Source organism: Tenrec ecaudatus, chromosome 1 (genome assembly GCF_050624435.1).
Source record: "Tenrec ecaudatus isolate mTenEca1 chromosome 1, mTenEca1.hap1, whole genome shotgun sequence".
Taxonomy (NCBI): domain Eukaryota; kingdom Metazoa; phylum Chordata; class Mammalia; order Afrosoricida; family Tenrecidae; genus Tenrec; species Tenrec ecaudatus.
The window spans coordinates 38,597,989-38,625,329 of NC_134530.1; the positions used below are offsets into that span (position 1 = coordinate 38,597,989).

At 55.7% G+C, this 27,341-nt stretch overlaps 1 protein-coding gene across 1 annotated transcript in view; it reads left to right on the top strand.

Moving 5' to 3' along the window:
* Positions 1 to 27,341, top strand: part of KAZN (kazrin, periplakin interacting protein) — a 145,674-nt gene that overhangs the window by 25,247 nt on the left and 93,086 nt on the right. The window contains exon 2 of the mRNA XM_075550934.1: positions 18,980 to 19,171. Coding sequence (XP_075407049.1) covers positions 18,980 to 19,171 — 192 coding nt within the window. The remainder of the gene's footprint in view (positions 1 to 18,979; positions 19,172 to 27,341) is intronic.

Sequence of the window (27,341 nt, forward strand, 5' to 3'; positions counted from 1 at the left end):
ACGTTCATCTGCCAGCTGGGCCGGGCAGCGTTTCACTCCGATCCCAGCTGGACAGCAGCTAGCAACAGTTACATTAACGGGTTCACACCCTCCTCGCCCCAACCCCCCTCGCTTAGGGGTCCGCAAACAGTACCCACAGCCGTCTACACAGGATGGAGCTCACTGCTAGGCAAGAGGGGGGCTCTGAGCATGGGCAGGCAGCAGGGAGATCGCACACGGACAAGGGCCAAGGTATGGAGAGAACAATAGGTGAAATCAAACGGTTGAAAAAGGATCGCTGGAGGGGCAGGAGGAGAGAGTGGAGCACAGCCTGGCCCACCAGGCCGTGAGGATGATGTTCCTGAGTAGAGCAGCCAGTCCACAGAGAGAACAACATGGCTGGCCCTACTATGAGACATGATGCCCCTCAGTGACTAAGGGCGATACAGGGGACAGCACCGGAGACAAAGTGTGGGAATTGCACCTGACCTGATCCCACCACACCGAGGCAAATCACTGGGGGAGTGCAGCAGAACAGCAAGGGAATGGAGTGGCAAGGTCCCCAGGGAATGCTGAAAGTGGACTTTGGGGCCAGGGCGTGGTGCCCCAACAGACTGGACTGGAAAATGTTCCTAAGGGCCAGCAAAGATCCCTGAACTAACTACAAGCTTTTCTCTTGTGAACTGTTTTGTTCTGTTCTTTTTCAGTGGTTTGTTTTGGTTGTTTTGTTGTCTGGTTGTATACTGTTGCTTTGTGTTCCTCTGTCTAGTTTTCGTGCATGTTAGTGACTCCACAGGTCTGTCTGAATAGGACAGGCTGGATGAACTATCTGGATGAAAAACAACGGGACCGACAGTTCCGGGGGGACTTGGGGTGGGGGGGTAAGGGGGGGTAATTATTTTTAAAAAAAAGGATCGCTGGAATTATTTGACTTGAACCAGCCGCCTGCTGTCCAAGCCACGCAGCCTAAGTCTGTTACTTCTGGGGTTTTGTTTTTTTCCTTTGTAATTTTCCCCAAATTACACATGCTGCAGATGTGCGTGTGAACGGTCATTTGGAAAGGAGCATTGTGCTTTTCTCTGGAGATGAGCAGCTGGGGCGATTTCCTAGACACTGGGGTGGCCCCTGGGATAATTTTCATAATTGCTGGAAGGCTCTTTGGTCCTGCCAGACATTTTTGCTGAAACCTGTGCTCACCTGGAGGAAGGCCGCTCCCGGACTCTTGGCCCCTGGTCTCTTGGGTTTGGACATGCCTCGAGGTGACAGCTAGTGTTTTGGATTCCTGGGGCGTCTGCAGCTAGTGCGTCATCCTCCGCTTGTGGTGGGTGACCTCACGGACCTGGCTGGTGGTCAGCCTGCAGTCCCAGCGGGACACAACAGCAAGCCCAGGGGCTTTTCTTGTTACAAGTTCGTTACGATGGGAACACCTGCTCCTGATTAAGGCACGCATTTTTGCAGCTGGCTTATTCTCTGCTTCCTTTGCCCACATGGAGCAGCCGGGGAGCCTCCACCAGGTTTTGACGGCTTTGCTCTGCCCCCGGGACCCAGGTTCTGAGTCTCCCTTCCGTGACCGTGAGCAGCCCTGGCTATGCCAGATGTAGCAGGAAAGAGGTCCCCAGGCCACACACGGCCCTCGGCTCCAAAGACGTTTGAGGGGGGCTTCAGACAGTTCATGGGAAAGTGGAATTCCGCGATGATGGATTTTTTTTTTTCCAGGAACTTCTGGAAATGGTTTGATATGTGCAGGGTGGGGGCAAGGCGGAGAGGAACGATCTGGAAGTTCAGCTCATCCAAGTAAGGCAGGAGGCGCTAGATGAGGAGAACAGAATGTATGTAGATGGAAGAAGAGCCTGTTACTGGTTTCCACTGGGTCTCACCAACATTTCCATCCACCCATCCATCATCCATCCATCCAGTTAGGCCAAAGCTGGAGCCCGGGGGTCAGTTGCTGTCAAGCAAATGGCTTATCTTGCATTTTCTCCTGGGGGATGGGTGTGGGGAGACCTTCAGGGAAAGTGTGTTGGCCGGGAAAGCAGAGAAGCTGGCCCTGGGGACCTCGGCCTGGCCTAAGGCGTCCCTGTGCTCTGGGCTCTCTTAGCTCAGCACTCTCGGGTCATCGTGAACTCGGAAGGTCAGGCCAGATGCTGCTTTCTCGTCCGGGCGGCCAGGGTCACTTGTCATCCTCTACGGAAAACAGCCCGGCAACTGCGAGTCACCGTTCTGAATTGCCCCTTTGTCCTCTGACTTGTTTGCGAGACCCCAGTGCTAGCTCCTGGCTTTATGTCCGGTCCGCCTGGCGGTGCACTGCGCATGTGTGTGTTGTAGCTGTGGGCGGTGTGGGGAGGCTGGAGGGGGGCGGGGTTCAGTTTACATTTTTGGAATAGTTTTCCTCTCCGCTTTCCCAAGAGGCAGCGTGCAGAGTCCAGCAGCATCTGACCTTTGTTAAGATGTGGTTGGCGTGTGCCCGAGAGACTAGGGTGAGGTGGGGGGCTGGGGGAGGACGGGCTCTGGTGGATCCCAGCCGTGGCTTCGAGAGTAGAAGAAAGTAGCTTCCTGACTTCCTTCAGCCCATAGCTGGAGAAAGCGAGGGGCCCGGCAGGCAGGGTGCCCAGAGAGGGGTGCCTGCAGCTTAGAATCACACGTCACTCCCTCATCCCCCACCGTTCAGCCTGGGCAAGACGCTTCCACTCTCTGAACCTCAGTTCTCTCACCTGGAACATCTCACTCACCGCCGTCAGGCTGACCCGACTCAGAGTGACCCTATAAAATTGCCCCTGCGGATTTCTGCAACTCTTCACTGTTGATGTGAGTGGAAAGCTCCGTTTTCCCCCTCGGAGCAGCTGGTGGTTTTGAACTGCTCACCTTGTGGATTGCAGCCCAACTCTGCACCACTTCCCCTCTGGAGGGAACGATCGGATGAGGGAGCGGCCATAGGTAAAACAGTGCAGGACACAAGGCAGGTGCCGTGCCCTTCCCTCTCCCCCTCCCTCTTGGAATCCTTTGGTTCGCTGACCAGCCCCTGCCCTGCAGCCGCATCTCTTGAGCAAGCCTCCGCCTCTCTTCGCCTGTGAGATGCCACAGCCCCAGCCTGCAAGGTCACTTGGGAGGCCGTGTGCCTATGTGCCTGGCCCACGCCAGGCCTTCCAGATGCAGGTCACAGTGCTGGATGGAGCTGGGTTTCCTGTGAGCTGCCTCCCCCATGGCCCGGGCCTGTGCTTTCTCAGCCCAAGGTAATTTTTCAATTAGCTCGATTGGCTGGGAATTGGGGCGCCCTTGGAGTGTGGGAAAACGGCTGGGCCGGAAGGACACTCCTCTCTGGTCCCACTCGTTTGGGGGCTTGGCTGTGGAGGAAGGATCCGATTTCCCATCAGGACACCAGGAGAGGGTCCGTGTCCCTCTGAGAAATCCCAGATGGTGCCTTCTGGAAGCCGGCCCGCGCCCATGCTCAGGCCCCGCTGGGCCAGGGCTCACCGGAGCTCGTTAGTGACTTTATTGCTCAACAGTTTAGAAAGGCGGCCTGCCACTTTTCATAAGTGGAACATTTAAAGTATGCAGAGCGTATTTTATGTCTTCCCGGAGCAGCTGCTCAAGGGGCCTGGAGAACCGTCAGGAGCGAGGGCTCTGATCGTGTGCATGAGGAACTGCCCTGACCAGGGCAGCCCGAGAGGGAGACATCGTCTCTCCTCCCCGCAGGACATTCTGTGATGACATCATAACTGCCGCCAGCAGGGCTTGCTATCTAGGCCAGCAGGCACCGGGGTCATCTCGGTTCTTCACTCGAAAGAGACCCTGGGTGGCAACTCACAGAGTTCAAATCCAGCCAGATGAACTGAACCAAGGGCCCGTCGGTCTACTTCCAAGAGGTCACAGCGTCTCAAAACCCCACGGAACACTAGTTTTTAATTTTGGTTTCTTTTTTTCCCTCTCTGCATGAGGCCAGAGAAGTGGCCAACGGGGCTCTGATGGCCAGTTTCAGGAGTCCTGCAGCACACAGCTCCCGTGGCCCTCACCCAGGTGAGGCAGGAGGTCAGGTGAAGGCGGGGCACCTTCTGCAGACTGTCTCCTGGCCCTGGTTTAACTCCCTCTGTCCATGGTAGGAATCTGAGCTGGAGGCATTTTGGCTTCTCCACCCTGGAAGGACAGTGATGTCCAGGAAAGCCACGTTGGGGGCTGGTTCCCCACTTCACTTCTCCACATAATTGTCACGTTTGCTTGGCTGCCATCACCCCTCTTACAGGCTTGTCCCTGGAGCGAGGGGTGAGACTGGCTTGCACGAAGGTCCCAGCTGAAGCAGGTTTTCAGCCTGACTGCGGCCTGGTGATCAAGGTGCTAGGTCTAGATTGGGCCTCGGTGTGACGAACGCTCTGAGATGGGAATGGCTTGTTTGCTTCCAAAGTCTTCTTGAGAAGCCCCCACCAGAGAACCTGCGCCCCGAGGCGTCCGACGGGTGCTCCGTGCACTCCAGATTCTAGTCAAGGGTGGAGTAGGAAGCGAGACGAGACGCGGGTGGTGTCCTGTTGGCTCAGACTTGGGTGAGGACGCAGCCAGGGCTTACTCAGCTACTCTCCCCTCCTCTGCAGGGCTCCTGGCCCGGCTCCCCGCTCCTCTGCATGCATGAACTGCCTCACTAGATAGGGTAGGGGTGAGGGGCCAGGTCTGACCGGTGCTGAGCCTTCTGGATCGCTCTTATTTGTGTTTTGACGCTTCCCCCTCCTTGGAGGGTAGAGAAGAGGGAGGGGGGTGAGAAGTGAGAGTTGCCTGTGGTGCAGCAGAGAGAGATGGGCCGTGGCACCTGGCCCCAATATTGCCGCCTGTCTCCCGCATAGGTCCCTGTTGGAGCCAGGTCCTAGGGACACGTTTGTAGAAAGAGCCAGTATTGGGAGCCCTGGCATGCCTATCATCAGAAGCTCAAAGACGTGTGATGCTGAAGGGAAGGTGTAAATGAAAGGAGACCAGGCATCCACGTGTCTCTGACACTCACAACTCAACTCTCTGTCACAGTTCTACCTCTGTCACAGGGGTAGAACTGCCCCTGTGGGTTTCTGAGACTATAACTCTTTTATGTGTATGGGTGTGTGTAAGAGCTTTATATCAAGAAATAGCTATGTATCAGGAAAACATCCCAGCCCCGTCCAGGTCAAGTTCATAAGTCCGGTACTAGTCCGTAAGTCCCTCTTCAGAGTCGTGAAGCCACATGCAATGATGCAGACTGCAGGAACATCACATCGCTGTAACTCTTTATGGGAATAGAAAGCTCCGTTCTTTCTCCTAAGGGCTTCGAACAGCCAACCTTGTGGATCTCAACCCAACTCGAAACCATTATGCCACCAGGGTTCCTGATTATGTCAGCCTTCAGCAGGCTAGAGACAAGCAGTCACCTGGATTGATAGCTGAGGGGCTTACTTATACAGCAGGGGAGGGTGAGTCAATTTCCTACCGAATCGTGATTGGTGGCAGATCTCTTCATCACACGCACAGGTGGGGCTGCGGAAGCAGGAAAGGGACCACAGTTGGGTGAGGTACGCTCAGAAGCGTACAGCACTGGTTCCGGAGTCTTCCGACCGATTTCCCCTAAGGCAATGGCCAGTCCTGGGAGGAAAGGGCTGGCCAGGGGAGTCTAAGCAAACACTCTCCCCAAGGGCAAAGCGTTGGGCTACGAACTGAAAGGTCGTCAGTTGGAAACCATCAGCCGCTGCCCGTGAGCCCCACCCCTCACGCTTCCCATAGAGAACGACCGTCTCGGCCACCCACAGGCTAGCTCGCCCTGCCCTACAGGGTCATGAGGAGTCAGGATCGACTGGATGGCAATGACTTTTGTTTGATGCGTTTGGTCAAAGAACGCGGTGGAGGCGGAATGTCTGTTGAGACGCAGCCTCGGTTTAGGGCTCCGGCTGTAAACCACAGCCGTCTGCAAACCAAGAGCTCAGCCGCGTCGATGCTCCAGGACAAGGCCCGGGCTCCACCATGGGCCCACTGGTCAGGCTCTTCCCAGACTGAGTTCAGGGAATATGCACAGTGTGGTTCAGGCTGGTGTGCTGGGGTGGGGTGTGCTCCTGTGCTGTGCCATTGTATTGGGACAAGCCACTGCCCGCCTGTCTGGGCCTCTGCTGCATCTGGCACCACCAAGAACGGGAGCACTTCTCCGGGGCTGTCGGGCAGTGGGGGGCTCTCGGCCTGCTGCGGGAACCCTCCCTCCGGGGCAGGAAAGCAGCAGAGCGGCTGTGGGGCAGGTGCCCGCAGAGGCCTCGCCGTGAGAGGCAAGGCCGGCCCGGGCTGGGAAGACCAGGAAGTGACCAGGAGCAGGACCGTCAGAGGAACGTGTCCGTCCTCGAGAGCTTCAAGCCAGGACGGCTCCTCGCCGACACCAGAGAAGCTGCAGCTCAGGAAGGGGACACTGCCTGTGAGAGTCACGTCGGTGTCTGCGTTCACCCGTCCCGTTTCTGAAGTCGGGGTATTTTCCGCTGCTTCACGTGCACGTGAAAGCGGGATTCTGAACAAGGAAAGCTGAAGAAGAACCCACGTGCGTGAGTTAGGGGGCTGCTGAAGAAGATCGAAAGACCTGTAGACTGCCAAGAGAACAACCCAACCTGTCTTGAAAGAGGTACGGCCAGGATGCTCCTTAGAGGCCAGGATGGCGAGGCTTGGGCGCGCGTACTTGGGACGCATTATCAGGAGAGACCAGTCCTTGGGAGAGGGCATCGTGCGAAAAAGAGGAAGCCCGTCTAGGCGATGAACTTCCACAGTGGATGTAACAGTGGCTCCGACATAGCAACAATGGTGAGGAGGCTGGCGCAGGACCAAGTTGTACGTGGAGGAGCTGTGAATCGGAAGTGACGCAGTGGTGCCTCACAGCCACCGCGTCTCTGAAGGAAGGCAGGCAGCGTGGCGTACTGAGCACATCAAAGTGGTCGGAGTCTGTGGGATCCTGGACCTCCAAGAACACCCCAGCCGGTGCTGGCATGGCTCCCAAACCTTCCCTCACTGCCTTCGCCTCAGTGCCGATTCACAGCCATCCTGTGGGGCTAAGTAGAACTGCCCCTATGGGTTTCTCAGACCGTAACTCTTTACAGGAGTAGAAAGCCTGGTCTTTACCCCCGAGAGGGCTGGTGGTTTCAAACCGCTGACCTTGTGGTTAGCTGCCCAACATGGAACAACAGAAAACTCTGTGATGTAGCCAAGGAAAGACCCAGGGGTTATCCCGGTCCAGTTTGTGTCTCTGTGACCATCTCCTGGAGCCCGGGCTTCAGAGCCCGGGCTTCAGTGGCTGTTGGTTCACCCTGCCGCTGCCCACCAAGGCCCGTGCTCGCTGGCCAGGTCATGTGGTTTGAGACACGGCTTCCTCCTGTGCTGGAAGCAACTGCCAAGTCACTTTTGCAGTCCTAGCTTCAAAGGCGTCACCTCTGCCGATAGCAACCCCAGAGTGCCGAGAGAACCTACTTCGGTCAGTATCAGTGATGGCATGCAACCATGCCCACAGGGCCCAGCCGAGGACAGCTTCTCCGAGCTTGCAAGGCAGTGGGCACAGGGCGCAGGAGGGTCCAGCCCCCAGGGTGGCAGGCAGCAATAGTCTTAGGAATCAGGCCCACTGCCCGCTCCTTGCTCACAGGGCCACGCCCTGTAGGTAATCTTTGTATTGTCTTCTGTTTAGGGAGTCGCGGGTTCTTGGCTTTCCCAGAGCATCCCTAATTTTACAATCTGTGACCTTCACCCCTGGATACACCTTGCACGACCCCCGTGTATTTCAGAATCGCCCTGTGCTCCACAGGATTCTGATGGGGGAGTTTTGGGAAGCAGACTGCCAGGCCTTTCTTCCAAGGCACCTCTGGGTGGACTTCAACCACCCTCCTGCCATCAGCAGTCAAGGGTCTTCCCAGCACACAGAAGGGTGGACACAGCTCTCCCGTGAGGCCTGTAGGTCTCCAGTCTTGAGGATTAGCCTTGCAGGGAGGCCCCCAAGGAGGGTCTGACTACAAGCTTTGTTTCTTAGGCCAGCAGCTGCACCGGAACAGCCTCCACCGGAAAGATGGATTAAACAATGCTTCAAGGAAAACACAATTACCATGAAATATGAGAAAAAGACAAAGGTGGCATTGCCTGGGCACCTGGGGGCCTTGGCCCTGCCCTCCCCACCCTGTAGCATGCATTACATGCTACAAGGGAGTGTCTCTCTCTCCCAGGCTGGGAGTGGCCACCGGAGGAAGACTGGGAGGCGGATTTGGAGGGGGGCAGTGCGATTTGAGAATCTCTTATGGTGGTAGCTGTATTGATTCCTTCACCCATCAGAGCTGCACAGTCTCAGGATCGTATGACCAACACCCGGAGAACATGGAAATTTCCAGTAAGCCCCAGCCCCTGCCTGTCTGCCGCTAGGGCCTGCTTCAGTGCTAGCGGCCCTGTCTCCATGCCATAGAGACTAAGGGAGGTGCCCGAGAGTCTTCATGGGCAGCAGGCCCATGTAGTGCCCGGGCAGGAGGAGGACCCTGGCTGAGTCTGAGGACTGGCCTAGCAAAGGGGGCCTAGCCCAGGGTGGCCAACAGATGCAGGGCCCTCAAGCTGGACCTCCCCAGGCTGCCTGTCTGGATCTCTCTCCATGCAGTGAGCCTTATAGGAGCCTTGGTGGCAGAGTGGTTATGAGATGGGCAGCTGTCTGAAAGGCCAGCAGTTCAAAACAACCAGCTACTACTCTGTCCTATAGGGTTGCAGTGAGTAGGCCTTGGCTTAATGGCCATGACTTTGTTGTTGTTGTTACATTGAGCCTTGCTGAGTGTCCCCGTGGCAGTTAGGATCCCTTACAGATGTCTGAGGGCCCCTTGGAACTGAATTGGAGGCGAAAGCATCCTTGCTACTGGTACCTGAATCAGGGAGTCTAGCCGCAGCGGGGTGTTGGGGCGGCTCTGTAGCATCGGAGCTTGCAGGCTGGGAAGAAGGTTGGGAATGGGAGTTTGAGAACCCTGAATGGCCTGCGAGGGAGTGCTATCAGTCTGTGGACTGCCAGGATCCTGCAGCAGGCCCACTGGGTTTAATGGTCTGAGGATGACCCATCAGATCAGAGTGGAAGATGTTTACATCGTATCACATGACTGCCAGATGCCAACCCCCAGTGCACCATCACTGAGCTCTATACGCTCACGTAGCTGAGCTGCCAACCCTCTGACAACGATGTGTCCTGTGACCGCAGCCACCACCTTTGTTATGTACGGCCAGGTGTGGGTGTTGAGGGCACCAGACGGTGAGCGATCTAGTAGACTTGTTCCACTGTCGTCAGGAGTGCAGGGGGTTGGATGACGAGAGAGGGGGTAAATGAAAAGCGTATGCATGTGGATGGGGAGACAGCACCTCCCACTGGTGTTTGGCTGCTGTGGGGTCGGCCTCCAACTCACAGCGACCCCAGACATAGCAGGAAAGGACCACTGTGATTCATAAGGCTGTCATTGGCCGATGGGTGGAAGTCTCCAGGCCTTTATTCCTCCTAGCCTGACAGCGTGGAGGCTCCGCTATAACCGTTCTGCGCCTCCATTGACAGACACAGTGGTGGCTGGGCATGAGGCATCAAACTCGGGTCCCTATGTGTCAGGAGGAAGTTCTGCCGCCGAATCACCAAAGAGGGGTAGCGGGGGCAGGGGAGAACCACCATCTCAGTCAATCCATCTTATGTTGGGTTCCCCCCTTTGTTGGCCGGCTCTCTGCTATCCTGAGCATGATGCCCTTTTCCAGGAACGAGTCATTCCTGATCCTCCCACACATTCCTGTGGCAGTCCGTGGTGTCAACATTCGGTGCCAGCAGCGTTGTTCAAAGCCAGCGGGTCTTCACTCTGCCTTGCTCATGGGCCAGCATATGAGACCCGTCAAAAGAACATGGCGGGGCCAGGCGTGCCTTGATGTCAGTTTCCAAAGCGACACCTTTGCCCTTTCCAGCGATCTTCTGCGGCAGATTCACCCAAGGCCGTACCTCGCTTCAGCTCTTGACTGCTGGTCCCGTGCGTGTTCATGGTGGATCCAAGTGCAATGAAATCCTAGACGGCTTCCATCTCTCCTCCCTCCCTTTGTTCCGATGCCGCCTGCCGGTCCAGTGGGGAGCGTCTCTGTTTGCGTTACGCCGAGGTGTAATCCTTACTGAGGCGTGTTGTCTTTGATCTTTGGCAAGTAGGGTTGTACCTCACAGAAACCCAGGGAGAAGGGAGGGCCCCTGAGTCCACTGGCCGAACTCTGAAGCCCCTGCTGCCCTTGACAAGGGGCTCGGCCAGCAAACCCCTCTCTCTCTTCCTGGACTCCTCCACCTCCCCACAAGGCCTTGGATGGGACCATGCATTGATTTGGTCTTTTACTTACTCGCTGGTGTCAGAGGTCCTCACCTCTCCAACGTGGCTGTTCCCACGTGACTGCCGCCACAGCCTTAACCCACCCTCCAAGGGAAGGCACTGTGGCCTTGGCCTCGGTGGTGTCCCCCTCATGGCCCACACAAGAGCAGCAGTCCCCACAGCACTGCACCCTCCAGAGTTCCTCAGACCTGGGTCTCGGTCCTCACGCCCTGTGCCATTGCCAATGATCTAATGGCACCCAGCGTCACCTGGGCGTCATGGCAGCTCTGCCATCAAGCTGGTGGACAGTAAGGTCCTTGAAGGCTGGCCCAGCGCATGGCACACGGTAAGTGCACAGGCAGGGGACAGCCGTGTCTCCGAGAGAAGGGTGTGATTAAGACCAAGCATTGTGTCATCCGGAAGCAGCCTCCATTTGGCCGTGGGCAGTGTGGGACAAGTCACTGGGTTCTCTGGGTCACCTGGACCCCCAGATACGAGGAGCAGAGCTCAGGCCCCAGAGTTACCAGGGTCCGCCCCCCTTTCACTGCGGTCTGCGTGGAATTTGGGGGTTTATTAATTTTGGGGGGAGGGGGGATATAAATGAGTTTCCAATGTAAAACCTACGAGAAGTTATTGTTATGTAGATGTTTCACCGTGCTTTCTTGCTGTGACAGTGGGCGCAAACACGCCAATTGAGAGGAAGGCACAGGACCAGGAAGTGTCTTGTCCTGCCGTCCACAGGGTCGTTATGGGTCAGACCAACGAGACGGCAGCGAACAATGACAGCAACGTAATTTACATACAGCGCAAGGCACCGGCCTTCCTGGTATGGGTGGAGTTGGATGAGTTTGTACAAAGATGCTGGTTGGTGTTTATCAAGGCAGCTGCTGGGGCAGGCAGGTGGGACAGCCGCACCCAGCCCCAGCTCTTAAAACACTGCCCCCACCCCCAGGCAGCCTGGCTTCTACTCAAAGTCCCCTCAGTCAGCACTTCTTTCTGCCACCCTCTTGCCTTGAGGCTCAGTCTGGGTGCTCCCTGGCTAACATGTCCTTCTCTGCTGTGAGGTGACTATTTACAGGCCGGCGGGCCTGGGGTCACTGCTGTGCTGCTCCTGGGGAAGGCAGGCGAGGTGAGCCCCTTGTGTGAATCCGAGCCTGAGGAACACGCAGTCCAGAGAAGTGGTTTCTTCCTTTTGCGTATTCTCCTCCTGCCCCTGGTGCTGTGAGCTCACCAAAACGGTTGACCCTCCTTTAGAACCTTCCAGAATGTTTCTGCCCCTGGCGCTGTGAGCTCACCAAAACGGTTGACCCGCTCTTAGAACCTTCCAGAATGTTTCCACTGGGATGCCCGCTTTGTTTAACATTGTTTACCACAGGCCTGGGAGCCTGGTCTTGGCTCCGTTTTCCAAGAAGGAAGCAAAAGCTTAGGGGTCAGAGGTCAGTTGTCCCAGGGTCAGACAGCTAGGAAGTCAGGAGCGCCAAGACCAAAGCTGGGACTGACTGACTCCAGACCTGCCCGCCTCCCCTTATTGTTGCCTGTCTGTCTGCCACGAGCCCACAGGAACTCGGCCCGGGTGTCCAGTGTGAGCACAGCACTGTTCCTGTCCCGGGCAGCAGGCAGGCTCAGGACCACTCCCTCTTCTGGCAGGGGGTGAGGATGGTGCAGGGAGGTTTGGTGGCGGGTTGGTACTGAGTGCCACCGCAGAGGGCCGGCTTACTGTGGGGAGACCTCCCCTCACACACACCCCACCACACACCCCACTGTGGAACGCACTCTGCACATGGGCGAGCTTGCTGAGAACTTGGCGCTGTCCGTATGGCCGTACTCCCAGAGACTGTCGCCCACAGGCTGTTGTTCCCCCTTGTTTCCCACTTGCAAAATGGGGGCCTACTTCCAGGAGTTGTGTGAGGGTTAAATTAGTTAGGGTGTGCAAGCGATCACAGCAGCGCCTTGGAGCACATCATATGTCCTCAAGAGTTAGTCATGGAGTAGTTATAATAAGACATAACCACCTATGTGTGTGTATGCATAGACACACACGCATATATCTGCTCAGAGTGGCACAGATGGTGAAGGGCATGGCCACTAGCTAAAAGGTTGGTGGTTCAAACCAACCCAGAGGTACCTTGGAAGGCAGGCCTGGCCATCTGCTTCCAGAGGTCACAGCCTTGAAAAACCCTCGGAGCCCTGTGCTCTGCACTCGTGGGACCGCCACCAGCAGGAAGCCACTCAGTGGCACCCGACAGTCACCGTGGTATTGGTTAGACCTCTGTCTTGGGGAGGGCTGGTGTTTATAAACCTACAACTCACGGAGAGACTCACGACAAGACCTTGCACCCCCATAGCCTTGTGCATGCAGCTCTTGGTTAGTTCTCTCCTGTCAAGAGAAAGCGTTTCTTCCCTCCACTTCTGCTCCCATCCCTGCACCATGAGCTTGACGAGCTTAGATCTGGGAAGGACGTGCCATGACCTAGGGGCCCTTCTGGGTTCTGCGGTCTCCATGCTGAGTTCCTGCCTTTTCCGCCCTGGATTCCACAGGCTCCCAGAGGCTGCTGGACTCTAGCCATAGTCTGAACTCAGACTCGGCCTGTCTGTCACCTGGGCCCTGGTGGTTTGGGTTTGGTGACTTGGGAAAGCATGAAGAAATCCCAGTTCCCCGGGACCAGGCAGCCCTGCCAGCTGGTGCTGCTCATGTCCTTGGTGCCCCTGCAGGACTCTCGTGCTGCTGTCAAGAGCAGCCACACTCCATCTCTCCTTGCTTGGTGTGGTTCTGCCCGTGTGCGGGTTGCCCTCCTGGCCACAAAGTGGCTGCCGTGGCTCCGGCTGCAAACCCACTTTCCAGGCAGGAAGGATAAGGGGCAGAGAGAGGCTCTAGTGCCCCTCCCTAGGGACAAGGGGAGCTGGAAGATCACTTTTTAAAAAGCCAAGCACACATTGCTCTCACACATGAGAGGAGATCGGCTACCACCCCTACCTTCCCCACCCTCTACAGGCTCTTCCTGCTAGTGGGTAAACTAGGTCTGGACTCCCTGGAGGCAGCGCCATTGGTGACAGGCAGCTTCTGGCACAGGAGACCCAAGGTCGCCCAGGTAACTCACGTCCTGCTTCTACAGCCCAGGGATCTCTGAGCCTGTGGCTTTTTTTGGCCCCACATCTGCCCAGAAGTCCGGGATCCCTGTGATTGCCCACTTGGCAGGAAGCTACACCATTGATCTTTTTCTGTGCTTGGCCAAGGGGGCTCTTTCCTCAGCTTCTCTCCCACCTGGGGCAAAAGGCCTCCTCTCCTCCAACAGTGTGGCTCTGGGCCTGGGCTGCTCCAGCCTACTGCCAGCAAGGCAACGCCAAGTCATAGCGCCCATTTCTGTGGTTTCCTGAGACCGTAAATCTTTATGGGCCTGATCTCTCCAGAGGAGTGCCCAGTGGGTGTGGACTGCTGGCCTTGTGGTTAGCAGCCAGCACTTAACCTACAGCACCACCAGGGTTTCTGGGCTGCACCAGGAGCTTCGGAGAGAGTGATGTCTCTCTCTCCTTGCTGATCTCTCTCGGCCAGCCCTGGTGCAGTAGTGGTAACGGACGGTCCAGTGGGTACTAGCTCTGCATGTGCACTGCAGTGGCCTCCATTCCCACCGAGGAAGGGGACTTTTCATTTAGTGAGTTGAAATTTAAATAGCCACAGGTGGCTAAGGGCCAGTGCCGTTGCAGATAGAGCACGGGCCTTGTTTCTGCCCAGGGAGAAAATTCGGATTGGTAGCATCTTTCTAGATGTGAAGGCGTGGGTCCCTCTAAGGGCACTGATGTGATGAAGGCTCAGAGAGGAACAGTCAATTGCCCAAGGGCACCCAGCAGGACAACAGTCCCCTAGAGACAGAAGCCCAGGTCTGCCTGCAGTAGCTACTGTTTGTCTCTGTGCAGAAGAGAAGTTGAGTTGTGGTTATATAAGACACACACACACACACACACCAGACGTGGTGTCAGGCCCTGTTTAAGTGCTTTACACGTGTGCATGTTTCTTTTATTCCCTACCCCTCCCCTCTCCATTTTACAGGTGAGGCAGCTGAGGCCTAGATGAGGGGCTTGTCCACAGTCCCGCAGCAGCTAAATCCAGGAGGGGTGTCTCCAAGCCCAGGCTTCCCGCACCTGCAGTGCCAGAAAGGTTCCATTTCTGTGCCCTTGGAAGCCGACAGGTTGTGTGCAATCTGGGATCAGATGCCCAGCTGGGGCAGGTGCAGCTCCTAAGCTCTGAGGAGCCTCTCTCTGCGTGGAGTTGTTTTTCTAGCCAGGTCTCCTAAGACTTGGCTCTGGCAGGTTCTGCACCTGGCGTCCCGCCCTCCTGGCTCCATCCAGCTGGTTTGGAGCCTGGTATGAGGGCCAGGGCCTAGCTGTCAGGCACACCTGTCAGAAAGGTGAGTTTAGGGGGAGATTCCTCTTGGCCCCAGCAGAAAGGAGAAGGGAGGGAAAGGGACGTGGTGCCTGGCCCCATCTTATTCTCCGTACCAGAGATGACTGGACCGACTGTCCTTGGTCCTAGCCTTCACTCCTCCGAAATGCTCTCTCAAAGCCCTTTCTGGTGATCGTCCTGTTTCATTGGCCACAATCCCCGTGGGACAGGGGCAAGGCTTCCTGGTAGAATACGGCTGCCCAGTTTCCGGTCGCCTGCCCGTCCTGCACAGAGATGCATGGCCACCTTCATGAGAAGCCACTCAGGAAACGTGTGATTGTGCCCCCGGGGCACTGTCGCCTGCCACGGGGACCTTGATTTCAGATAGCCAGCAGTCTGAGAAGCGTCTCTGTGCTGTAGTTGTGGGGTACACCTGTTGAAGCTTGCATGTTGCTTTTCTGGAATTCAAATTCAACGTGCAACCTGGGTTTTGTTGGTTGCTGGTGTGGGGAGTGGGGGGTGGGGGCTATTGGTCGATCGGTTTGGCTTGGTTTTGCTAAGTAGCCCGACTTAGCTTTCAGGGTGGGTGCTATGCATTACCCCATGCAGTACACTTAACAACTAAGACCCAGAGAAAGACTTGCCCAAGGTCACAACTGTATGGCTAGGCCGGTTTCTCGGCCATAGGGAGACCCAGTGAATGACCGTGTTGCTTTTGGCAGTTTGAGGGGAGTCCGGAAGCCATGGCTCTAAAATATGAAACCAAAACAAATCCTTCTTCTACTGTACGTTGGGGTCAGTGGTCCTTGCTGGAGGTGGGGTGCCAGGCCAGGGACGGAGGCCTTTAGAATGAATTGGATCCAGTTGGCCTCTCTAGCCTTCCTCCCACTCTTCCTCATTTTGGCCTCCTTCTCGGTTGGGTCACTCCGTGTCAGAGTCACCTCATGGTCGGGGCTTAGGTTTGCATTTTGCTCTGCTCCCCTCCCTCCCCCCAGCCCTATCCCAAACTCTGCATCTGTGGAAAGGTATCATGAGCGCTCCAGCCAGACTCGGCCACTCCTCTGTGCCACACTTGCCCCGGTGTAGCAGGCCGCTGTTTCTCAGCAGGAAGCTTCCAGGCCAAGGGTGTTCCCGCCTGCTCTCCGGGGGGTGTAGGCAGCCAGCAGTCTGCCTGGAATGAGGGCAGGGAGGGGCCCCCAGAGCAAACCTCCTACTCCGCAGTTTTGTTGAGAGGCTTGGACAGGGGCCAGCCGGCTCTGAGTCAGTGTCAGAACAGCCCAGACGCGCCCCGTGCATGGCCCATGGCTCCCACGAACTTGAGGGCTCTGCGGTTTGGGAGCTGAGTTCCAAGGGTAGACTGAGGACAACCAGGGCCAGTGCTTCCTGTGCCACTCACGGGTCCCCAGGGCTGAGTGCCCGTATGTGCTTGTCAACTGGGTGGGTGGGTGGGTGGATACCGATGTTTAGCAGACCCCACTGAGCACCTGTGGGGATGTCCATTGTTCTAGGCTCTTGAGATGCTGCCCATACTGCCCAGAGGCATGAGGGTTCACTGGTGCAGATGCATCAGGATTGGACAGGGGCAGGGGGCCTGATTTCAGGTGTCTGGAGGAGGTAACTGTGGGACTGAGGTGTGACAGGGGAAGGAACCCGGGGAGATGGGAGGGAATCTCTTCAGGGCTGAAGGCATTGTGTTGTGAAGGCCTGAGGTGGGCTGGGTCTGGCACTGCACTAGACAGACCCAGAGAAACCTGGCTCTAGGAGCAGGTGGGGCCAGAGTAAACATTTGGATTACACTCCCCATGGGACTGGCCAACTGAGAAGGTTGGGGCACTGGAGCAAGATAATGTGCTTTGCATTTCAAAGGGTCCCTCTGGCTTCTATGGTGCATTTGTGGGGGGGGGGGTGTGGCCTCTTGCAAAGCTTCCCCAGACAGGAGTGAAGAAAGTGGTGGAAGGTGGACAGGGAAAGGGCTGGAGTCTTGTCACCTTTTCCTAAGGCCTCTAGTGGTGGACAGAGGCCAGCCTTCCTGGTCTCGACCCTGCCTCCTCCATCCCCACTTTCTGGCTCTGCCCACTGGTCTCCATGCCAGAGAGCCTCCCAGGAGTGCAGGGTAGTTAGTGACAGGGTTGTAGCGCTTAGAGAATCGGAGGGACACTGTGCTAGAGATCAGGGACTGCACACTGAGCCCCTCTTGTGTTCTGTGAGCTTCTTTCCTACTCTGAGCCCTTTCTGTACACAGGTGTGCGTGCAGTACTTCCTACACGGTACATACCCAGCACTTCCTGTACTGTGGACATGAGTACTTCCCGATCACACCGTCCCTTCCTACACTGTTCTGCAGACACTTTCTGCATACACTGGGCACTTTCTGAACAGTGTATTACCGTGAGTATTTCCTGCGTACATCAAACACTTCCTGTGCTCTAGGCCTGCGAGGAAGGCTGCCTCTTAGAGCAGGATTGGAGTCTCAGTCTAGTGAAGGTACATTCGCTGATTGGACCCATTTTACAGATGAGATAGCTAAGGTTTCCGAGGAAGGGACTTACCCACAAGGGCACCCTTGATCAGAGAGGGAACCAGACCAATGCCAGGGCCACATCCCTTTGGTAATGTCCAAGAGAGGCCTGTACCCCCGGCTCGGTCTGCATCATCCCCTCAGTAATGGGGACACTCCTTGTTCCCACACATCTGCCTGGGACTGTCTGAGTCCCCTCCCCGTTCCCTCATGAGGCGAAGTAGTAGGGTGTGGAGGGGCTGGAGGAGGGGAGGCAACCTGCAAATGCTTATCAAGGGCTAAGAACAAACGGACACGTCCCAGCCCTCGTGGGCCTGGGGCTTTTTGAGGGGATAGCCGATCAGTAAGCAAAGGTCGGCAGACTGTCCGGAGGTGATGTGAGCCCCTGAGGAAGCCCAAGCTGGGGCACACGGGACAGGCTACGGCATGGACTACACTCACATCATGTGCAGTGGCGGACGCCGGCAGGCTGCTCCTGCCCTGGGAGCCGGCACCTGGTCGGGAAGAGACTGTAAACAAGAGTGGCTTCAGGTGGTGATAGAGCTTCAGAGGGAAGAGAGGAATGGGACACCCAGGCTGTGACCTCAGGCTGGGGAGAGAGCCCGCCTCCTGGAGGACGTGCCGTTGCCAGGGGCTTGACTGGCAGGGAGGATGAGGAAGGAGATACCCACAGAACAGGGTGGGGCTGGGGTGAGCACACGCTGCAACTAGGCGCCCCCACCGCCAGGCCAGCAAGAGCATGGCCGTGGGAGGAGCCGAGGGCCCATGTGGCTGGAGGGTGACTCTGGGGCCCAGGCGGCAATAGGTGGATTTACTGAAGCTGACAGTCTGGGCCCTGGGGGTGTACTTTCATGAATATTTCAGAATGTTCTTTAATGGGTCTCTCAGCGAGGGGAGCTTCCGGCTCTGGGCTAGTGTGCCCTGCTGCTGGGCTGAGAGTTACCACCAGGAAGGGACACACAGCCTGGCACAGTCCTCCTCTCCCAGAGCCCTGGTTGGCAGAACCTAACAACCGAGGCTGCCCTTCTCCTGCCCCTTGTGCCACCCGAGCTCCTTCTGTTCGCACTTGCTCTGGTGAACAAACTGCACGTGGTGCCCCTCCGTGGCCTCGCTCTCCCCGTGGGAGGAGGCCGGTGTGTTCTCAGCGACCTCTCCAAGGCACCCAGAGCCCCTGGGACACCTTGTCCTCCTCGGCCCAGACCCGGGGGACTGGCCGTGAGTTGTGGAGGCCTGACTTGCCCTGGGACCCTCCGTTCCTGGTGCAGCACCTTGTTGCCTCCCTGCTGCAGGGTGACCGAGAGCGTGGGCCCCTGGAGACCCCGAGCGCCGTGTGGGCAGTGCCTGGAGGGTGAGATTGGGAGTCCGTGACCTGGCGAAGTTGCTGCGTCTCGCTGGGCCTCAGTGCCCTGATCTGGGAGATGGGGCTGTCGGTTTTTCTGTAGACTTGCCTGGGTGTGTGGGTGTAAAGCTGGAAGCTCTTGGTTCTAATGCTGTCTCCTGCTTTTTTTGGGGGGGGGGCGGGGGGGTTGTTGCTCATTGGAATGGGGGCTCTCAGTGGTGTGACAAACAGCCCTGGAGGGTCAAGGCTGGGCTCTCACCAGACATGTTCTGCAGGCTATGGAGGCAGGGGGTGGGGGGGGGCAGTACTCAGGCCTTTGCAATAGCTTCTGAGGTTTTCTCTCCCCCCTCCCCCCATGCCTGTGAGGGTCCCCGAATGTAAAGCCGAAGTGCATCTGATCATCCTGCCCCCCCCTCCCCTGCCAGGTGGCCTGACACCCTCCTCTAATGCCTGCCTTCTCCCCCCAGTGCTGCTGCGGGAGGAGGTGTCTCGGCTGCAGGAGGAAGTGCACCTGCTCCGGCAGATGAAGGAGATGCTGACGAAGGACCTAGAAGAATCGCAAGGGGGCAAGTCCTCCGAGGTGCTCTCTGCCACCGAGCTCAGGGTCCAGCTGGCCCAGAAGGAGCAGGAACTAGCCAGAGCCAAAGAAGCTTTGCAGGGTGAGTGATGCGGTCCTGCAGGGCCCCTCTCTCCCCTCACCTGGCAGTGGGTCCCAGGCGCTCAGGGCCCTGCCTGTGTCAGAGCTGGCGTGGACACCCCCACCCCCTCCTGGAAGCAGCATTGGAGTTCAGACGCCAGGCCCTGCTCCCATGGGGGACCCCAGCTCTCCTCTGGAGCCGGACTGGGTGCCTCCCTTACACCGACGCTGAACTAGGTCACTAACCTTCCCCACAGCTGGTCAGTTTTCTCAGGCCCATCCCTGTTTGCCCCCAGACATTGTGGCAGTGCACCCACTGTTTCCAGCATCTCTTGGGGTCTCGCTCGGGTATCACATTGCTTGGTCCCCAGGAGCTCTCCTCTCTGGTGTACAGCACCCAGCCCTGGATCCACAGAGGGGGAGTTGAGGGGCCGATGTGGTAGAGGTGCGTCCCGTGGGCTCTTGACGAGATGGACCATAGATGTGTGTGTTGTTGACGGTAAGAAGAAAGCAGCGGGCCCACCTGCCCAGTGGGTGTTCCTGGAGCTGGTGGAAGGACATTCGTCCATTTCTGCCTGGGGAGCGAAGGGGGGCACACCCGTGCCTGCGGGGCAGGGGAGGCATCTAGCCTGCGGTGCCCGGAGAACTCGGGCATGAGACACTGGTGAGAAAGCCAACTGTGCGTATACCTGCCAGGTCTGCATGGGGTCTCTCCAGCCTCCTTGGTTTCTTCCACTCTGGGGGAAGGGCAGGGTGGGCGGGGGTGAGGGGGAGTCCGTAAAACGGCCCCCAGCTTTTAACTCATGGTGAACTCTGACAGTGTGTGCTCTTTGAAAACTTTGCTGCTGCTGCCGCCGACAAAGGTTTATGGCTTAGGCTGATGCCAGGTGGTGTGACAGCGTGTCCATAGCACAGTGGCTGAAAGGATCAGAGCCTCTCTCTCCTGTAACCATCCGCAGGGGAGAATTCCTGCCCGGCCGTTCATCTCTGTTCCCTTTGGTCCTGGAGGGACACTGGGAGAGGCTGGAGCGAGCTGCAGGCGGTGTTGGGAAATGGCGTGTTTGAGCTGACTGGCCATATCCTACCGACAGCTCTGAAATGTGTGTGTGTGTGTGCGTGTGTGTGTGTGAGAGAAACGGATTTTTTTTTGATCATCGGTGTGGGCAGAACACACACATACACTCTGTCTGTCTCTGTAATCAGGCCAGTGCCTACCTCACCTCTCTCTGGGAGTCTTGGGGAATCGCTATGGCCAGCCCCTGTGAAAGTGGTACGGCACTCTTCATAACAAAAGTTCTCTCCGGAAGCACGCTACTCTTAAAAGCAGAGGGCTGCTCTTCCCTTGGCGTTGAGTTTCGGGGCAGGGGGGAGGTCACTGAGGCAGTGTTCTGTGTAGTTCCCTAAAGCTCTAGCAGGAGTGATGTACCCTGTGGCCCAGCGACATCCCATGCGGGGAAGTCATTGGCCAGGCAAACCACCCAGCAGTCTAGGTGAGCCGCCCTCTCCTCCCAGCTTCTCAGGACCTCCCAGCAGCGGCTCCACTCTGCAGGCCAGAAACACAGGCCTTGCTGGTCTCCCCTGTGTCGGCTCCTGCCCTTTGGGCTTTCCGAGCTCTGAGGTCCTGTGGGCAGTGGGACTGCCGCTGGGAGCAGCCAGTGTTGTCCCAAGCACCTTTCATTTCCTACTATCGTTCCAGAGCCGGGGAAACCCACCCTCCGCACGTCCGGCCCTCTGGATCTGCGGACAGAGCCCTCTCTCCCTTCCTCCTGGGCCCAGGGGCTAAGCAGAAAATCACCTACACACACACTCCCCAGCACGTAGAGCCTACACTCTCCAAACCTCAGTTTCCTCTTCCAGCGGGGCCTCGGGAGAAAGGTCTGGAAGTGAGTATACTTTCAAAAATGCAGCCGCTGGAAACCCTGGCCCACATGGGGTCGTCCTCAGGCTGCCTGGAGAGATCATCAAGCGACCCAGTTCTCACTCTGGGAGAGCGGCGTTAGCATCCTGTGCCTTCCTCTCCCTTCAGCCCGGAAGGTCTGGGGAAGGCTTAGACCGGTACCCGGCTCTTCTCTCTAATCCTCCACCCTGTGAGATGTCCTTATCTGCCCCCCAGGGACCCATGGATGCTGGGTGGGAACAGTGATCCCTGGCAGCGAGGACTCTGTCACTGTTCACGAAGGGAATGTTTCCTTGGACACCTACTGTGTGCCGGCATGGCTCGCCCAGCCCGGCTCGGTGGGACTGCCCTTCCACAGATGGAGACACCAGGGGAGGTTCGGGGAGGTCACGGTATTCGGCCCCGGTCACAGAGTGAATTGGCAGTCAAGTTGCCGGCTTTCTGAGGTGACATCGGGCGTTGGGCACTGCTCTCCCCAATACCTGTAGGTGCTGCCCTGCTGGGGAACAAGGAGGCTTTGGGTTTGTTATTTTACGCAGTTTGATTGGCATATAATTCACACATCATACAAGTCAATAGTTCAGCCATCCTACAAAGAGTTGTGCTGTCATCCCCACAATCGATCAACTTTAGAACCTGCTCTTCGTCCTTGCACTCATTGTGACTGCCCATCACCCCCCAGCTCCCCGCCATGCCCCCAGACACCATTCATCCAGTGACTGTACAAAAATCCAACACAACGCAACAACAGAGAAGAACTCCAGTCAAAGAAAGCAGGGGATATTAAAAAGGAGAACAAATGTAAAGTGGGTGGAAAGGGAGCTGAAATGCGCAGGTGTCACCTTGTAACCTAACTGCAGGAATCCACTGTCCAGTGCACTCTGCCCGACAGACAACCAGGCCCGTCACTTCCCTGTTCCTGGTCAGAGGGACTTGCCGGACACGTCAGCCACATGTGTTCCCCTCCACGCGTCTGTGTTTCAAACTGAAGCAACTTTAAAACGGTCACAAGAGAGATGGAATGATAAGACTGCATTTAACCTAATGACCTCTGACGGGATGGTCTTTGTTATGTTAATGAGTCATGCTGTGCAGGACACACACATACACACACACACACACACACACACACACACACACCCCGAAGACAAACCACCCCTGAAGCCTCAGCCTGCTTTTAGACAGCTAGTTGCTGAACTGAGAAAATTCATTTTTGTCCCCGAAGCCACCTGCTGTGGTATTTCCGTCACAGCAGAGCTGGGTACCGACACACTCTCCCAGTCAGTGAGGAGGGCGGCAGGCTCTGGGCTCAGACTTGGGTTTGCACGTGGCAGATCCACTACTTCCTAGCTGTGTGACCGCGGGCAGATTTCTTAACCTCTCTGTGCCAGATTCCCTTTGTTGGGGGTAATGAGAGTCAGTGCCAGCTCTCACCCTTATGTAAGGAGCCCTGGTGGTGCACCAGTTAAGCAACCCGCCGCTAACCAGAAGGCCCACTGTTTGAACCCTCTCACTGTGGCATAAAAGGAAGATGTGGGAGTCTGATTCCTATTGAGATGAAAGCCTTGGGAGCCCCATGGGGCGGGTCGCCGGTGTCCTGCAGGCCATAGGAGTCGCAATTAGCTCAGCGGCAGCAGGTTAGGGTTTTAATCTTTATGGACACAGATTGGAAGACCTTTCTTCTGTTGTGCCAGTGGTTAGCTTTGAACCAGCAACCTTTAGGCTAGAAGGTGAGTGCAAAGCATTTGTGCCACAAAGGCCCCCCCCCCCCCACACACACATACATACACAACACTTACATACAGTAGGGGAAATAGTAGTGTTTCTTGAGCTGTCGCAAGGACTAAATGAGATATAAAGTGCTTGGTCCAGTGCCTGGGACCAAACCAGAAGCTAAACGCACTGCCAGCGAGTTGATGCCAACTCATAGCGACCCTCTAAGAGAGGGTAGAACTCCCCGTGTGGGGGATGAATGTGGCAATGTTTGGTGAAGGGTTTTGGCCTCTTGCCTAAGAGTTTAAAGACTAAAGTAAAGCCCTTCGTGATTGCTTAAGAAAGGTGGCATCTTATGGGTTCACTCACCCCAGAGACCTTGAGGCCTCCCAGCCCTGTACCCGTGGTGATGTGGGAGCCCACTGTGGGGTGGCTGTTGATTTCCTTCAGATTCCTCCAGGGGGTGGATTTTTCCTGAAGTCAAGCAATGCCAAAACAATCAGGAAACTTTATGTCTTTCCCCCGCTTTTAAATCACTTAACAGCATGCTGCATGTGTTGAACATTTTCCCACAACAATAAATACTCTTCGGAAACATAATTTTTAATGACTACATCATGTTCTACCAAATGGAGGTACCATAATTTATTTAGCCATTCCTCTATTATTGGACAATTGAGTTGTTCTCCCCCTCCTCCCCCCCCCACCATTATGTAACATTACAATTGAGATCCACGCACATGAAGGGGTTTTATTCTCTATATCTATCAATCATTTTATTGGGGGTCTTACAGCTCTTATAATAATCCATCCATCCATTGGGTCAAGCACATTTGTACATATGTTGCCATCATCATTCTCAAAACATTTTTTTTCTACATGAGCCCTTGGTATCAGCTCCTCTCCCCTCCCCCTCGTGACCCCTTGACAAATTATAAGTTATTTTTATTTTCATATCTTACACCGTCTGCTAGGACAGCATTTCTGAACTTACTGCTCCTGGGACCCTTTCATGCTATAAGAATTGAAGACCCCAGAGAATGTTTGTTCAAGTGGTTTAGAGCTCTCTCTCTCAGTATTTGTCTTTTAAAAAATGAAGATGGAAAACAACCCCTCTATTTGTTTTAAAATAATAATCAGAAGAAACCTATTCCATGTTTGGTGACGGTGGTAGTTGCCATTGAGTGGATTCCACGAGCAGAACCCCCCGTCCAGGGTTTTCAGTGGCTGTGCCCGTTGGGACTCGGCTGCAGGCGGTCCTGAGGCCCTCTGGCTGCCTCTGAACCCCCAACCTCTGCCGGGACTCGAGCCCTTCACCATTGCACCGCCCAGGGACTGCTTATTCCAGTTCAGAACTCTCACCGCCAGTGAGCCAATGTCAACTCATGGCAACCCCCTAGTCCATGTTGGCGTGGAACACATTCATTTTCATGAAGGATAACCGTGCGTTTCCAAACAGAGAGGTGTGACTGAGAAGGAGTGATTTTGGTTTACCTCCTGCAGAATTCCCTAATGCCTTTTTTGTAGACCGTAATGGGATTCTCAGCTCTTCTCCCTTCAGTCGCCCGATGGGACTTGCTTTGGTCGACACTGCCTGTCGCTGGAAGAGGCAGCGGAGAGTCCAAGATTGCCTTCTTAGATAATGAGGGTGTATTATTCTTTGACACCCCACTGAAACGCCAGTGGTAGTTTCCTAAAGGCCCGTTGCATTGCTTTACTTTTGTTGGGGTCTTGTGGTTTGTTTGGTTTGTGCATTGTGGAATCTTAACACCGTTTCCAATGAAGTTTCACTGCTTCATTCTGTTAAGATCCATTGGCCGGGTTAATACTTTGAATGCATCTTTTACCCATCTGTGATATTTTCCCCCCACAACATAGATTGTGAGATACTTGGAAGATTACTGTTTTACTGAGTGAGAGAAATGACTTACTGAGCTGCTAACCACATGGTCAGTGGTTTGAACCCCCCGGCCTGCTCATGAGAGAAAGATGAGACTGTCTACTCCCCTAAAGACTCATGGTCTTGGAAACCCACATGGGCAGTTCTACAAGTCAGAGCGAACTCGGCAGCAGTGAATTTGGCTTGAGCCCCAAGACCTCCCAGAGGTGTCTGAGTTCTGTTGCTACTAGACCAGAAATGCCACAAGTGGAAGGCTCACACGAACACAACTGTGTCTTCTCACAGTTAGTTCAGAATTCTGAGCCCTGGGTGCTCCATCTCAATGTCTTACTTTGCTTTTGTTAAATCTCTCTTATGTCTCAAGAGATACTTAGGGCCTAGCCACCCATATTCCTGCCTTATTAACACAACGACTGGGATTATCACGACGGGTCTAGAGATTAGGATTTGCGCATATATTTTGAGGAGACCGAATGCAATCTACCATTCAATCCCCAAAATGGACGTCCTTGCCACGTGTAAAGCACCTCCGCCGCCTCACATCATCCCCAAAGGCAGAAATCACCTGCAAGCCCCAAGTCTCACCTTCTGAGCTATCTAGATGGGTGGGAGATCAGGTTTTTACCTCTTCATCTGTCAACCTGTGAAATCAAGCTTCAGGCCATCTGCCTCCAAAATGCAGTGGCAGAGAAGACACCAGGTAGACACATTTTCATGAGGGAGAAGCAGGGCAAGTCAGAAAGCCAGCAGGATCATTCCATTCGCTTGCGAGGCTTGGAAGCAATCCTCTGCTGTCTGAGACCACCTAGGCAATGGCCTTGTCCTCCAGACTCTGGGTGTTGGCCACTCTCTGGATTCTGGGTGGAGGCTCCTCAGCCCTAGACTTTAGTTCAACCTTCCAGGACCTCTGAAGCAGCAACTCTGCTCCCTTGGATTTGGACAGCCCTATTCTCTTTATCGGGCTCAGTGGCCACCCCACCCACTTGGACCCAATAGCCCCATCCAGAATGCAAAACAAAGTGGCAGCTCCACCCACCAAGACCCCGTTGGTGAAGTATCCTGACTCTGTGAAGCTTTGGAGACTGCTGATCTGCCTGTGAGACCCAGCAGCCTGCGGCCCCACCCTTTGAAAGCCCAGTCAGCTCTGCATGCCACGCTCCTTCCAATAGTGCCGCTGATCTCCGAGGGCAGAAGAGGACCTAGCATCTCTGGCCTGTTTCCTGCTTGTAAAATTCCAGGGGCAGACAGCTTTCCCGCTTCTTTCCTTCTTCTTCCTCCCTTTCTCCCTCCCTCCTTCCCTCCCTCCTCCCTCCGTCTTCCTTCCTTCCTTCCTTCCTTCCTTCCTTCCTTCCTTCCTTCCTTCCTTCCTTCCATCTTTCTTTCCCCACTTCAGTCCAAGCTGAACAAGGTATTCGTAGAACATCTTGACATTGCAGAAGGCAAGGACATACATGTTCAAAGATTGGTGTGTCAGAAGGACTCAGGCAGTGGCTGGAAGGAACTCCTACTGACAGATGAGCCAGTTGGACCATCTAAAGGCAGTGGTTCTCCACCTTCCTCACGCCACAACCCTTTCAGACAGTTCCTCACGTGGTGGGGACCCCCCAGCCATAGAATTATTTTCGTTGCTACTTCATCACTGTCATTTTGCTACTGTTATGAATCGGGCGACCCCTGTGAAAGGGTCGTTCGACCCCCAAGGGGTCGCGACCCACAGGTTGAGAACTGCTCGTCTAAAAGGGTAATAAGAATGGATTCCTAAGAGGTGAGAGGCAATCCCTTCTTGGCCACTGAATGCTCGCTAGTAACCGAGGAAGGAAAGAAACTGAGATAGTCACCTCAGTGGACAAGCTGGGCCTCTGATAGAAAGCAGGAGCACACATCTCCCTGTGGAACGGCTGTGCTTTGGGGACTGCTCTACGGGCAGCTGGCCTGGGAGCCTCCAAACTGCCCATGCCGTGGATGGCCCCAATCAAGCTCGCTGCGTCTCACAGTGGCCTTCAAGGCCAGGGTAGAATTGCCCCAGGCGTTTCCAAGGCTGTACCACTTTATTTGGGAGTAGGAAGCCCTGTCTTTGTCCCTGGGGGTACCTGGTGGTTTGGGATTGCTGAGCTTGGCAGCCCATGGTTCCTCGATGCCATGGGAGACAGCCCCCCCACCCCATCCCCCCACAAAGGGCAGGGACCCTTCTAGATGACAGGAGGACCAAGAGTCACAACACTTCACTGCAGAGCCTGTTTGGGTGGCGTGAATAGTCACGGGGCAGTCAGTGGCAGAGCTCAGGGAACTTGAATGTGGACTCCGTGTGCGATGATGTTTTGAGCTCAGTGCTTAACACGATTCTTCACGGGCGCTCACTGACATGACCCCGTGCATGGCAGAGTGGAGCGCAGTCCGGTTCTGAATCGCTGAGAAGGGAGGGAGGGAGGAAGGAAGGCGGTAGGCTGAGTCAACCGTGCGTCGTGTGAACGTCTGCCAACCTGGGGCACATGTTGATCTCGAGCAGGCAGCATTGTGCTGTGGTTTCAAGGGGTTTCATTGGCCAGTTTTCAGTAGATTACCCAGCTTTTCTTCCTAGTTTTACCCAGGATACTCCGCTGAAACCTGCCCACGCTGGGTGACCCCGCCGGCATAGGTTCTGCACCATAGCGACGTAACACTGAGAGTGTGAAAAACTGACCC